General features: G+C 37.2%; 1 protein-coding gene across 1 annotated transcript; it reads left to right on the top strand.

Annotated features, from left to right (window-relative positions):
* Nucleotides 1-6026: 6026 nt before the first annotated feature.
* On the top strand, nucleotides 6027-13373 carry LOC122086476 (lysophospholipid acyltransferase 1-like). The gene is made up of 8 exons (XM_042655286.1): nucleotides 6027-6493; nucleotides 9068-9123; nucleotides 10786-11006; nucleotides 11102-11510; nucleotides 12144-12229; nucleotides 12575-12638; nucleotides 12729-12847; nucleotides 12950-13373. Exons 1-8 carry the CDS (start codon nucleotides 6192-6194, stop codon nucleotides 13088-13090), a joined length of 1398 nt encoding a protein of 465 aa, XP_042511220.1. The 5' UTR covers nucleotides 6027-6191; the 3' UTR covers nucleotides 13091-13373.
* The last annotated feature ends 1934 nt before the right edge of the window (nucleotides 13374-15307 follow it).

The following is a 15307-nucleotide window of genomic DNA, read 5'->3' as shown; positions in this document are numbered from 1 at the left end:
GACATGTAGCACTTTCCTAGTGGTTTTCACTCTGGCACTAGGAGGCCCTTTCTGCACACAGGTTGGGACGAGGATCAATTGCTCTGATAGCACTAATATGGATTTGGAATAACTCAACCCCACAAACAGACTTACAAGGTGAGAGAACCTAAGATCATATCAACACATACAAATTTTCTTACGAAAACAATTTGGGATCAACCACCCATATGACTGATATGAGATCGTAACACCTTTCATTCCAACAATTGGTGATGACAAAGGAAAGAGGGGTGGGAAGCAAAGGAGTTTTAGTGGTTTCAGTGATGGGATGAAATCGTTATATGAGGTAGTACCTGCCATTGAAGTTGAAAGAATTTGATTTGATGAGGATCTAGAGAATATGCTTTTTGTGATAGTTGCATAAACAGGAAGAAGAAGAAGCGACAACAACAAACTTCACATCAAAGCCAGATTATGTGAGATATGTTTGAACATATTTTATGAACGAAGCTTTGGGAATACCCTTTGTTTTGGAACATGCAAAACCATTCATTCTAAAATCTCAAATGAAGAAGATGAAGAAGCTATTCATCTATGACCCTTTCGTTCCTAGACTACATGATAATAAGTCAATCGTTGTAACTTGTCATGTGAATAATGAAAGAGTCCTATTGATTTGGTGAGACTTTGAAAGGAGGTAGGATGGAGAAGACGTACAACTGATGACCAAAAACTGACGTGTAGAGGTTGTCTGACAGGAATCCCACCCCATGTTACCAAGTACATCAACTTTATATAATTTGTGGAAGATCCATAAAACCCTCCCACCCCTTAAATCCAGTATTATCAAAAACTTTGCAAATAAACAGATCCTAGAGATTGTATGTTAATCCATGATGAGTCAACCATAAGAGCTTACTGACATGCTTATACATATAATGCGCAATATCATTCCCCTTGTCTAATCATTTCCTGATGCACGTTTATAATTTCATACTCGTACAAATCTCATTCCTTGTGTTGTTGAATCAATAAACTTTAGGTGTCTTAGCTAATAATTGAATTCATGACATATGCCTATCTAAGAGATAGCGTCGCAAGCCACCACTAAGGGTGAATTTAAGATATAATGAAATCGATTTAAAAATAAAAAATAAATTCCAAGACGTAAAGTCTTCCAAGCATTGGAACTTGTCAAAAAAGCAAGTTTGACATTACTTACATGGATTTTCTTATTGATACGATGGTGTCGTTGTAACTTTATTTTTTTTATCTTTTAGTATAACATATTTTTTCTTTCAATTGGGGTAAATACTATCATTTCATATAAATATTGCATTAAAATCCATCAAAATTTTCAAAATATATTTTATATTCATATATTAAATATTATATTAAAATAAGGCAAAAGTTTTTCTGGTCGGCAGACCAGCTAACCGTATAGCTGGTCGGGGCTCATCTTATCCCTTCAAAAGGGATCTCAAAATCATAGCCGTTCATTGATTATATAATGTCTGTTTCTCTTATTTCTCTCGTCTCTCCTCTCATTTTCTCTCCTCTCTCATCTCTGCTACTGCTGGCCTTGCTACTGAAAGAAGCAACTCACTGCCTCTGCTATTGAAAGAGGCAACTCACCGGATTCATCGGACCTCAGTTTGCCGGTGAGTATTTGGATCGTAGTCATGAACCCAATTCCTTAGATTTCTCTGGTGCGGGGATTTTTTTGTTGTTCTTCAAACCCTAGGTCTGTTGATTGAATTTCTTGATTGGTTTCTTCCTTTTTAAATTTGCATATGTAATCGAAGGAGTTCGTTTTGATTCTAACCGATCCCAATCTCGACATAAGATTCTCTCCCGTCGATGGCTTCGTTCCAAAATCTCCACTCCCCTGTTTCTAAGGGAAATCAGAGCGGCAGAAGTGGGGAGAACAGCTTCATCATTTTCTTGGTCCTCCGTTCCGTCTGTTTTTCTATCGATCTCCATCTGAGACTTTGCCCTCCCCCAACAACCCCCCTTGGTTCCGCCATTTCGGTGTTGGAGGACGGGGAGGAGCCTGAGTGTCCGCCTCGACAGTTGAGACCACGGCCATCTTGAGGTGCATGTTAGAGGACGAACATCTCATTCTAACCCAGATCGGAGCCTGAGTGTCCGATGTAACGATGTAAGATAAGTTTGCAACCCGAATCCCCACCCCAAAACTCAAAGAAAAGGAAACCCATCTTCATTAGAAAGTGGAAACGTTCTCATATTAAATTTATGCGACTCGTGAAGCCCATACGCTGAATGCAATAGACAACACTAATCAAAGAAACTAGAAGAACACGGAATCACTCCATAACAAATAAAATGCAAGACGAAAACAGGTGAATAAGAAACGGTCAAAGGAAGAAAACTCTGACCTCAAACCAGAAAACCTATTGCGATAGTCTCAATCCAAAACCAAACTAATCGATGGAGTTGTTGACGGAGCGGCTGGGGAATCCAGGAATAATGAAAATTTAAAGAGAATAAAGTAGAAATCTTAAGCCGAGCCCTCCTTTCTCTTCTCCACTTGGGGGAGGAGGAGGAGAAGACGAGCAAAGCAGCAGCAGCGCAAAAGGACAATGAAATTAAATCCAACGGTCCAAAAAACACCCCTCACAAGATTCCTATATGAGGCGTCCGACCAGAAAACCTCAACCCTTAAAATAATATTTGAGAATAAGATAAGACAAAAGGCAATTACAAGAAGATTACAACTTCTTAGGTTATCACTTTAGTTACAATAAAAATTTTCTTACATAAAATAGTTCATAAAATTAAAAAAGAGTACAATAATTATATTTTTGTAATAAATCCAATGGCACCATTTTGTAAGTTGTTATTTTATTTTCTTGTTTTAATGTTGAAATAACTTCATTGATTTTACAAAGTGATTTCAAAATTCTATTAAAATACATGAAAATACCAAATCCATTGGATTTGAAAAGGTGAAATAACATTGGAAGAGTGTATTTGCAAAAGAACCTATTTGCTAGGCTTAGTTCGGTTGTCAATAAATGAATAAGAAAGAAATTAAGGATTTTGAATTTGAGGAGAGATAAACACATAAGCCAATCTTTAAATTAATTTTTCTGTATTTTACTCAAATTACATCCCTTGCCCTATACTATACTCGAATTACATATGTACAACAGCAGTTTTAGCAATTATGCCGCCTTCCCCTATATCTGATGGTATTACTATGTTGTTAGTCGTGAAACATAGAAGGCCATTTTACATTTTATTTTATTTTATTTTATTTATTTATTTATTATTATTATTATTATTTAAGAATGTCAAAGAGAGAATATTCCCTTATCTTCTTCCCCAAATCGATAACAGAGAAGAAAAGGATTTATGTGATTCGTGAAAGAAAAGGTTTTGAAAAATAAACTTGCGATTGAGTATTCGATGCAATTAAATCAGATCGAATAGATGCACATTATGAGACCAAGCAGCATGTTCGAAGAATCATCAATTTTAGAGACAATAGGATAGAGGAAAGAAATCATAATAGAAAAGAAGATAACACATCCATTAAGAGCCCATAATCCATAAGAGAGTGTGGCCATTTAAGACTATGTTTGGAAGGCAAGTAAAGAAAAAAAAAAAAAAAATTTAAGACAGAGATAGACACAATAATGATTTTTTGTCTTATCATGCATTTTTGTACTTTTTTCTTCTCTCTTCTCGACTACCAAATATAGTAGCTATATCTTTGGCTACCTCAAGGAACCCTTCGAAGTCATTTGTTCCCAATTCAGGAAAGTCCCTCATCAAAGGATTTTGCTCGTCTCAAATTCTTGTTTCTCCAATTCTCTACCAATGCCTCATAATTTATTAACACGTTAATATAACATAGATTTTGAAACCCAAAACCACTTAACTTTTTGAAAAATTAAACCACTTACCTTTTTGAAAACCACAACCTTTTTGGAAACTTACGCCGAAAACCCTCTTTAACTGAATCCCAAAAAAAGCAAACGCCGATGGAGAAAGGGAGGGAACAGTTTGGGAGAAGAGAAGAGGGGAACATTGGTTTTAGTTTTCTTTCTTTTCAATTGTAAATAAGTTTTGCTATGTAATCACATTTTACTACATTGAGGGCTGGGGTTGCAATTGTACCACAATTTCCCTCCTTCGCATAATAGCAAGCAAGTTTTTTCATTATATGGGGATGCAGAAATGATAGTACACTCCTCATTACATGGTTACACTTTCCATATCCCATAAAAAAGAATTTTTTTTTTTAGACTAGATCAAATGACTAATGTACAACAAGGAATATTACTGAACCATGGTCATGGGGATACCTACACTGAGATTAGCTATCTGATCAAGGAAAAAGGTGTATGTCATTCTTCTGTAGGGATCAATGCTTAAGGAAGTGATCTAGGTCAAGTATGGTTTGTTGGGAGGACTCACCTGTGCTTGGTTTATTGGGAGGTTCATTAGATCTATTGTATATTCAAATTGATTATATATGGATTATGTTCCCTCTTTGTTTCCTTCTTTTTCAAATCTTATTCCTTCTTCTCCCTCTTCATTTCCTTCTTCTTAAGATCTTCTTCCTTCTCCCTCTTCGTTTCCTTCCCTTCACCATTTGCGTTTCCTTCTTTGGGATCTAGTGAAAGAGAGCTTTCGGCGCAAGTGGGGGAGAGGGTTTTGGATTTTGAGCGTAAGTTTCCAAAAATTTAGTGATTTTAAAAAAGCTAAGTGATTTGATTTTTCAAAAAGCTAAGTAGTTTTGAGTTTTAAAATCTATGTTATATTATCCGTTGGATGGAAAAAAAAAAAACATGTGTCAATAAATTATGAGGCATTAGTAGAGAATCCGAGAAAAAAGAATTGGAGACAAGCCAAATGCCTCAACAAGACAAGAAATGCCCTCCACCTCTCTTTGGATGGTCAACACCAATTTCCTCAATGGACTTGCAAATTAAAAAGGGGAAAAAATAAAAAGTGGAACCAAAGCAGTTTGGGTTTCAGGTTTTCTTTATATATATATATATATATATATATATCTATATATATATATATATATATAGAGAGAGAGAGAGAGAGAGAGAAGATCCGGAGGATAATGGAAACCCAACTCTTCCAACTTTGCCATATGTGAAGACATGTGTGGTGCTTAATCCGTTATTGGTATTCTATTGTATTATTCGCATGATTTTATCTGGAAAACACAGATGGTGTTATGTCCAGAGGTTGAAGCAGAGGTAGAAAATCTCTCTCCCACTATCGTTTTAACTAAAGGGTCTACTGATAAACTCACTATCCTTGAAGAAATTTTGGTCATTAAGAGGTTTCTTATTATTTGACATCATCACGTAAAAGAGATATTATAATAAGAACAACATATTGAGTTTACATGTATCTTTAAAACGAAGGGGAGGGGGTGTAATCAGAAACAATGGATGAATATACACCTATTTATTTTATTTTATTTTTTGGGATGAACCTATTCCTTGGTTGAAAACTATAAAATCTGCCATATGAGTTTATTAAAAACTCACGTAGTCAATCTATAGTTTGCCCTTATTACAACGGAGATGGTTTCGTAGGATGCTAATGTGAGAATAAATTTGTATATTAAACCAATTATAATATAAAAAATAATGTTATTTATAAAATTTCATCTATATTAATGTTCATGATAATTTGAGGGTCTCTCAACCCGGGCAGCAATCTCTTGCCGCTAGTTCATCAATTAAAGAAGTTTAACGTGACTTCCTAAGCTGGCACGGTCACGAGGATGGATGTAACTTTACCCTAGCCGGTGCAGCACGCGATCTAAGCCTTGTCATTTTACGCTAACTGCCTCGGCCACAAGTCGGTGACTCGGTGGAGCATATGATCTAAGCTTCTAACCGTCGGATTCGTGTCAAAAGTAATCAAAAGTCCAATCGAGGACGGATACAAACTTGATAAGTTGATTCCAATCAGATGTTAAAGTATTAATAGTTTACAAGAGGTCACCCTTACTGAGTCAGATTCTCAGTCCCAACGAATGTCTTTTCGTTTTTGGATCAGAGGGCCTGAACGAATGCTACGAAACACGAAAACTCGCTATTCGTGATTAACGATTAAAAAAAGGAAAATTTCTCCTGGGCTATTTCTTCCATCGGGAGGTCAAGAGTCAAGACGAGAGCCTCGTTTTCATTCAGTTGCAGGCCGAGGGAGCTATGGAGCTCGAGATGGAATCCATGGCGTCTGCAATTGGAGTCTCAGTTCCCGTTCTTCGATTTCTTCTCTGCTTCGTCGCCACTATACCGGTAGGCTTTATACGGAGATTTGTCCCGGGAACACTTCCAAAGCATATCTACGCGGCGGTATCAGGAGCTCTTTTGTCTTACCTTTCTTTCGGATTCTCTTCCATCCTTCATTTTTTGGTACCAATGTTGATAGGATACTTCTCGATGGTCTTTTTTCGCCGTCGATGTGGCCTCATCACTTTCATCGCTGGGTTCGGTTATCTCATTGGATGGTATGCACTTGCCTTTGAAATTAATCTGGTAGTTGTTCTCTTTTCGTCTGTTTTTTAGGTATTAAATTTTCAATTCTATGCTCTGTATCCATAAATTTTCTGGATCCTTTTATTAATTTGGATGCATTGGAATGACATTCGTTTAAATTGAGGTGTGTATGTGCTGCTGCTCTACAAAGTACCTTAAACGAGTCCACTTTAAAGAATTACTTAGGATTCATTTGGCCAAGCTCGGAGGGAATGGAAAATTAAGTAGCTTTCCATTGCAAACTGGGAGTTACTTCGTATTCGACGCAGACACAGGATTATGATTAGACTTGTTAAGTTGATGGGAACTAAATTTACTTCTAGCATTTTTCTGGTTTGGAGTAAAAATTGTATTGTTTTTTCAAGACTGAAGAGATTACTTGGATTTGTTTGGCACGTTAGCAACAATTAGGTAGTTTCCTATCATAGAAGTTCCCTGGCTTTGAAAAATATGTTTGAATGTTCTTTGGTAATATGTTTATGTTTCTAGAAGGGAGGCTGCAATTCTGCATTTCCAATTACAATATATATATATTTTTTAATTACTGTCTGTAGTTTTGAGATTATTAGCGTCCAGATTACCTTCCAGACCATTCCCTGTGTTGTCGTGCTTTCTAAAAATAGCCATTGTCGTTGTGCAGGAAGTGCAGCTTTCACACTCTTAAACAGAAAATTAAGCACAATAATTTGGTTCCAGAGCCATTTCCTATTGTTTTATAGTGGAGAAAGTGCAGTAGTTCCTTTCCCGTTTATACTTTTGTAAGATATCCATCCTTTTTAGAGGAAAAGCCAATTATGCTAACAGGTTTCTATTGCCTGATCCAGTTTAATTCCCAATTTTTACCCCAACGTACTAAAAAATGTCTTTTAGTGTTATGCGTGTGCATGAACTTCCTTTCCCTACATTGGGATTTTGCATTTTCTTGCGATGTGAGCTTATCTTTATAACTACATATGCCTATTCAACTGATTAGTTATGACAAGATCAATTAGTATTCTCTGCAGAGAAAGTCAGTATACAGTGCAATGACTCCAATTTGTGTTGAAAGAATGAGAATACGGTGTAGGTGTTTATGGTGCTTGCAATTACAGTCAAAGTAATGTAGACTAGGGTAGGGGTCTCACCAAGTCTCAACTTCAGGATCTTTTAATCAAAGAACAACCAATAACAGAATAGGACAGAAGTAGAACAATTCAGACAACAAAAAAATACTTCAGATCTCGAACAGTGATGTATCGACCTCAATCAGACAGTGCTACTGGTCAGATCAGTGTAACAGATCACAGGGCTTAACAAGGGTCTCAACTAGGTTCAATTTACCTTAGAAACATGAACCACAGGTCAAAAGATCAACAGAAAAGAAACCAGACCAGTCGACCACCATTCTGGACACTACAGTGCACTAAAAGACAAGAAAAAGGAGATCTTTAATAACTCAACAACTAGATGTCAGAAGGGCCTCAAATCTGGATCGAGTTCCTCTTGGGATGAGTGGAGCCTCAGGTCAAAATCTCAGCCAAAACTGACCATGGGATAGGCCTGGGCAGAAGTTGGATTTTCTTCACAGGAGTGGCTATCGCTGGACAGAACTGAGAATAAGAAGGACTGATATAAATACCTGTAACAGTAGGGCAGTAGTAGAGTCTTGAAGAAGAAAGAAAAAGAACACTTGAAGAAGAACATCTTGGGCTTCACACCGCAAAGAATCAATTGGATCAAATACCAATTCCTTCAGTCTTGATCAAACACAAGACCACCACTTTGATCACACACAAAGCAAACTCAGAAGAGCAACAACAACATAGCTTTTCATTCATAAAATCGTGGCTCTACTAATGAGAGCTCTCCTTTATTTATAATAACGATGGGGGGATTACAAGAAATAGAAACTACCTTTAGTTTCCAAAAATTGAAATAGGAAACTAAATAAACACAAGACCTCTAGTTACTTAAATTAAAAATAGAAACTAGGAAATAAGAAATTAGAAACTAGCTAGGTACTGAAATTATAAACTAATTAGGTAATGAAATTAGAAACTAAATAACTCCATCAAAGCCCAACTAAAAAGGAAACTAATGAAAAAAGGAAACAAGTCAGTAATCCCGTACTCAATCTTAGAGCCTCCTCTTTTAGACCCATAAAAGTGGCCCAATACACTCCAAACCACATGGACTGAAGGCCCAACACATATACAACCCAACCCTAGTAGGTTCTGTCAGAACTTCCGTGCTCAGTGAAATGGGTTGTAAAGAGATACTCCTTTTGTTTATGATATTTACATACTTGGAACTGGTTATAGCCAAACACTTTGTTGTTTTCATTTATCTATTGTGATGCAATGAATTGTACTTGTTATCCCCCCACCCCACCGAAAGAAAAAGGAAAAAAAGTTCCCAGCAAATGTGCATCTGCTTGCTCTAAGATAAAGGTGGGGAAATAAAAAGAGAAAATTTAAGGATTGTCTACTCGTCTTTGGCTTTTGTAGACATGTATACAACATGAGTGGAGATGCATGGGATTGCTGACTCTTCTTTTTATTTTGTAGCCATGTACACTACATGAGTGGAGATGCGTGGAAGGAAGGAGGCATTGATGCTACTGGTAAACACCATTCCAAACCTCACAAATGTGTTGTATGTACTCCTTTAACAGCTCATTCAGATGATTATTTAATTTTACTAAAATAGGGCAAGGGCCTTCCAAAAGCTTGATGCTGTAGTTGTGCTTGAATATGTCCAAAAGGCTGAGGAAGATGTCTCCAGTGAATAAACATTAGCTTTTTTTTTTCCTTTTCAAATACTCCTGGAACTGTTTATGTTTTAATGCTGTGCGCTCTGACGACTGCAGTGACTGGGGGTTGCTTTTTCTATGTAGGGCTAACATACTTTGACCCTCTGGATCAGGGAAATGTTGGCACCTAAAACTTGACTTTTGGAAAGAGTGTGATGTGTGGCAATTTAGACCCAATGGGCTGCTGCTACCATGGTTGCCATGTGTTAAGGTGTGACAAAACAAAAATCTGTATCTGTTCCTTATGTCCAAAAAAGGGGGGGGGGGGGACGTCTAGCACCAACATAACATTGACAGATTTGGCCATATTAGGCACTGTAACAGATTCTAACATATTAATCTTTAAGATACATGCTAACACTTTTATCGCAATTAGTCTTTGTTGTAAACATTGTGTTGTCAAGCATATGTCACTCATATAATTATGCTTATCAAAGATAAACAGTTCATGTTATGAGAATAATGTTGTACTTACGTTCACTAGTTACATGATTACATTACATCAACTTAATTGTCTGAAAAGTATCTCATAACACAAAAGGACTGTACTGTCATTCCCCTCCCCCAATCTGTGAGGTGTCTTTGTGTCTGACACTTTGTATCTGTGCATGTTATTTGGTTTAGTATTGTTAATGTTCAAAGTGAGGTTGAAAGGATATAGGAGCCCTAAAACCAGTTTCATCATCCATCGGGTTCTATTTGATGAAAAAAATGGACTGATTAAAAATCCCAAGCTGGTGGAGGACACATGAAGTTTGAGAGAGAAGTAGCTGAATTCCTCACAAATAGGTAGATTGATATTAGCTGAGGTTATTTTCATTTTCAAACAAGCATTTGAAAATAAAAGAAGGAAGTTGAGTGTTGCTCCATCGACTCATTGGAGTTAGCAGGAATATGTATGGTCTCTGTCAACATTTCATCGAATAACCTATATTTCACTTCGTGCTATTAATCATAGAGCACTGAAACAGTATTGGGGAACATTCGTTTCATATGATGGAACTTAACATTATTAAAAGTCAAAACCCTAGTCCTATCTGCTTAACATTATAAAACTTATGTCAATGGGAGAGGAAAGAGATCCATGGATTCTCTTTTATCTCCACTTTGAGTTTTGACAAGTTCCATTTTCCTTGCTCATAAGATAATTGTAATCCTTTCACCCCAAAAAGAAAAAGAAAAAAAAAGAAGATAATTGTAAGCCTCTGTTATTGCTTGGTGACTGTTTGCCCCTTTTTCTTATCTTCTGTTTGACCACAGTTATTCACAGACACTCACAACCCGAACTCCAAATCATTTGATCTTGTTCTCAGCTTCTTCTTCCTTTTCGAGGAAGAATGGGGGTATCTTATCATTAATTTTTTCCAAGGAATCTCGAATTGACATGTGTGTGCCCAATTTGGCAAAACTCTTACCTTTTCACCTTACATATTTAGGATGGTTTATCACTGCTCTCATATTTTTCTAATATAGGAGCTTTAATGGTGTTAACGCTGAAAGTCATCTCATGTGCAATTAATTGCAATGATGGGATATTGAAAGAAGAGGGCTTGCGTGAAGTACAGAAGAAAAACCGGTTGCTTCGGGTACCTTCTCTGATTGAGTACTTTGGTTATTGCCTCTGCTGTGGAAGTCATTTTGCTGGACCAGTTTATGAAATGAAGGATTATCTTGACTGGACAGAGCAGAAGGGGGTAGGTTTAGGGGTTGCTGTCCCCTTTGTTTTTTTGGTTGATATTGTTCTACATGATGCTAGTAAGTCTGAACCATTGTTCTATTTTTTCTGCAGATTTGGAGCTACGTGGGGGAAGTTTCACCTCCATCACCTTATGGTGCAGTGATTAGGGCTCTAATTCAAGCTGCTGTATGCATGGGATTGTATTTGTACCTGGTACCACATTTTCCACTGTCCAGGTTTATTGATCCTGTCTATCAGGAATGGGGGTTCTGGAGACGGCTGAGTTACCAGTACATGGCTGGATTTACGGCACGATGGAAGTATTATTTTATCTGGTCAATCTCCGAGGCTTCCATGATCATCTCTGGTCTTGGATTCAGTGGTTGGTCAGATTCTTCTCCCCGAAAACCACGTTGGGACAGTGCTAAAAATGTTGATATTCTTGGTGTTGAATTTGCAACGAGTGCTGCTGAATTGCCCCTTGTGTGGAACATCCAAGTTAGCACTTGGCTGCGTTATTGTGAGTTCTACTTTCTGCTTCTACTGTTACCCTTTCAACATGAATGCATGTTCTTCCTCCAAATCTGCTCACCTTAACTGTATATGATTATATTTGGTATAGTGTGAATCTGCAGAGAACAATATATTACATTTGGTTGTGTGTAGTCTGTGAGGATATGGTTTTCTTCATTGTTAGACCACTTGTTAGCATTTAGATGATGGAAGTTGCAACTAACACTTGATAATTTTGACGACTTGGGTGTTTAGTAGCATCTGATGAGTGCATATTTCGACTATTATTTATCCAAAAGACAACCTGTGATTGGTGGCCAACGTGCTTTTTACATCCATGTATTAGGTCAATATGTTGAATATGTTGAATTGTGGTAATAGTGGCCACCTATAAAAAAAAAGGGGGTGGGGGAAAGGAGGAGCACATGGCTGAAAGCATGTCTGTGAAGATGTTGAATTCATCTGATCCCATGACTTCCATCTTCTACTAATCTTGTAACTTCTTTACTGCACTTAGTGCATCGATTTGTGGGTGGGTGGGGAGAAGAAGTGTACAATTATTTTGTTTTGGTGTTGTTTTTTTTCTTTCTCCAATACAATGATTATTGCTATACTTATAAAGCATTTTCTATTGCTTCAGATGTTTATGACAGACTCATCCAGAAAGGGAAGAAACCTGGTTTCCTTCAATTGCTGTCTACACAGACTGTTAGTGCTGTTTGGCATGTGAGTATGACTGTACCTTTATATTCCAGAAATGGTCTTGCAATATTTTATTTTTCAATTTATTGATGATGTATTTGGATATCGCAGTTGACCTACTGTTTTAGCTGCAGTTAAAGGTGGCTTCCGTCTGTCTCCTTATAGTTAATTTTTGCTAATTCAGTACAAAAAGATTGACAAACATTTTAGTTGTTGTCTGTTTTCTTAAAATCACACCCCTTTGTTTGGTATTGGTGTCTTTTTACCTTTTGATTGCTGGTGATAGCGTGAAAATTTGTAAGATTGGAGTTTCTACACCTGTCTGTGTAACATATAACTCTACTTTCCTTTCTCGTGATGAAATTACAGGGATTGTATCCTGGGTATATTGCATTCTTTGTTCAATCAGCTCTGATGATTGCGGGTTCTAAAGGTTTTCTTCTAATCACATATTTTTTGCATTGTTTTTTATGAGTTTGAAGATGTTAAACATTTGTTGGTTACATTTTTCTTTTATGTGCAGTTATTTATAGATGGCAGCAAGCTATACCTCAGAATATGGGTCTGATTAAGAAGATGCTCACATTCTCAAACTTTGCATATACGCTACTGATTTTGAATTATTCTGCTGTTGGTTTCATGGTCAGTTCAGATCTGATGCACTCCCTCTCACTTTCCTTTTTTTTTTTTTAATTATTTTTGTATGCTGTTTCTTTCTAACAAATCTTGACCTGCATTACCTAGGTCTTGAGCATGCACGAGACAATTGCTGCATTTAGGAGCGTGTATTACATAGGGACTGTTGTTCCTTTTGTTGTACTCCTCATTGGCAATATCATAAAGCCGGCAAGGCCTACCAGGTCTAAAGCTCGGAAAGAGCAATGAGATGAGAGAGTATTTCTGCTATTCTTGGAGTGCTGAAGGAAGTTCATTTGTTTAACATGTATGGTAGTGGTTTCTTCCACCTTTTCACTAGTTAAGTGTGAAATGTTTCTTTTTTAGATTAACAAGTAACTTTTGGGTCATCTTTTTAATTTTGTTGCTCTTTTCTTTTCTTTTTTTTTTTTTTTTTGTAAAAACCATATTGTTTATGGCAAGAACTGGCTATTTTTCTGGGGCATTCAACACCTGATTCAGTGAAGACAAGATCAATTATGATTGTTCATCATACTTGGGGTTTCCTCTTTGAATGTTTTTCTCAGACACTGTATTAATCTGGTCAGAGGAATTGATAGACCATATTTAGGATATTCAATAGCTACGTAGGAAACCTAATTGGGTTCTGGCCATATCAACTGTATTTGTTGGATAGGTTAAGGTATGCTGGAAAGATTGCTCCTCCCTGTGGTCTGGGCTAGCTCATCCTGTCATCCATCCATTGGCCACTGGTTGGTGCAAACAATGGATGTTCAGTTGGTAATTAAATTGACATGCACTGACAATAGGGAAAAACTCATAAGGTGATTGTGGGTAACCAACCATGAATGACCAATTTATCTTTATGTTCATTTGTAATACTGGTCATCAGATTTATTTATTATCATTTTCACATTTTTTATTTTTGGATAATTTTGGTCGTCAATGTTTTTTTTTTTTTTTTTTTTTTGGGTACAATAAATGTACTAGGTAATCCACCCCTTTTTTTCTTCTTCTTTTTAGCAAGTTTTGATTTCCTGGGTTGCAAAGCCTTTGAAACCCTGTGTAAGAGGAAAGCCAGATTAATTTTTCCTTTTGGGTAAGAGAAAGCCAGATTATCATACCACTGCAAAGAATGCTTTGTTTGGAAGGCAAGAAAGAAAAATAATATTTTGAAATTTCTTGGAAGTGAAGAGAGAAAGACATTAATCATTGTTGTCGTCATTAATATTTTCTTATTATGTTTTTCTTTATTTTTCTTTTCTTTGCCTTCCAAACATAGCCTACATATTAAACACCTGAGTACATCTTTTGATTATGTATCTTTCTCTTATATTCCAAGGGATCTGAACTGTGTAGCAGATGCCCTGCCTTAACTGGACGATCTCTGTATGTCTGATGCCATTGTTTGTACAGCATGGATATGCTGTTGTCTAAACGCTGAGTGGAGACTCTATGGATCCTTCATTCTCTCTTAATTGTGGCAGTGCTGTTCAACGAAAAACTAGAAGAGGCAGGATGTGATGCAGTAATTTGTGAGAAGAATGGTCTTTGCAGAACAAGGTCGGAGCTGGGATCTGGGATTTTTGGCTTCTATGAGCCTCGCTTCAATCTCTTCAGGGAAGGGCTCTTACAATGAAGAAGCTGTTTCCTGTATCGTTTGTAAAAAATCCAACGCAACCACTTCAACCACTTGGATTCCATTGTCAGTTAGTCCAGCAGCCATTGATGATGCTAACCTTTTGAAGTCCATGAAATCAAATAGCTCTGAAACGCCTAAAGACGAAGAAGACCAGGAATAAGAAACATAGCGAAAGCAAAGCAACTAAACCAAGAAATGCAATGAATGCTTCTTCATGTCGTCATTACGTGTTAAAATCGTCTGCAGCCGTTGCATTGGTGCAGTGACCATTGGGTGGTTGACCATTGGGTGGTTGGGGGAGCCCCTTGGGACATGTGCCCAAATGTTTTTCAGCCGTCTGATGTTCACCGCATCTCACCGCTCGCTATAGAGGATGTGAATTCGTTATTGCTTGGAAGGAAATGTTGAATTGATCTCCCCTCTCTCTCTCTCTCTCTCTCTCTCTCTCTCTCTCTCTCTCTCTCTCTCTCTCTCTCTCTTTTTGAGATAGGCTTAGATATGGTGACCGAGTGAGTAATAAATAACATGTTCTTATTTTTTTCTTTTAATAGGTAGGGAGGGTAAACAGATAACAGTCACGAGGTCTCCGAGTACCTCTTGGTGAGCATGGTTATTTGTGCATCACAGATCACCAACTACGTTGGGCCATTGTTGTTTCAACGCATAATCTCGTAAAATGAAAATTTGTTGGTCAGATTCAGAACCGTTTGGGAGAGAGAGAGAGTTTGATTGGTAGAACTGTAGAGATGATGTCCTTGGGCTAATTTACACTGGTCTGATCCGTGAATTCAACGTATCCTAGGAATTATGGACCCCAAACAACT

This window comes from Macadamia integrifolia, chromosome 8, assembly GCF_013358625.1.
Source record: "Macadamia integrifolia cultivar HAES 741 chromosome 8, SCU_Mint_v3, whole genome shotgun sequence".
Lineage (NCBI taxonomy): Eukaryota > Viridiplantae > Streptophyta > Magnoliopsida > Proteales > Proteaceae > Macadamia > Macadamia integrifolia.
This window is presented reverse-complemented; position numbering and strand designations above follow the sequence as displayed.

Coding starts and splice junctions, on each gene's coding strand:
- LOC122086476 (XM_042655286.1), top strand. CDS start 6,192: ATGGAGCTCGAGATGGAATCCATGGCGTCTGCAATTGGAGTCTCAGTT. Junction 11,007..11,101: donor ACTGGACAGAGCAGAAGGGG/GTAGGTTTAGGG, acceptor TTTTTTCTGCAG/ATTTGGAGCTACGTGGGGGA. Junction 12,639..12,728: donor GATGATTGCGGGTTCTAAAG/GTTTTCTTCTAA, acceptor TTTTATGTGCAG/TTATTTATAGATGGCAGCAA.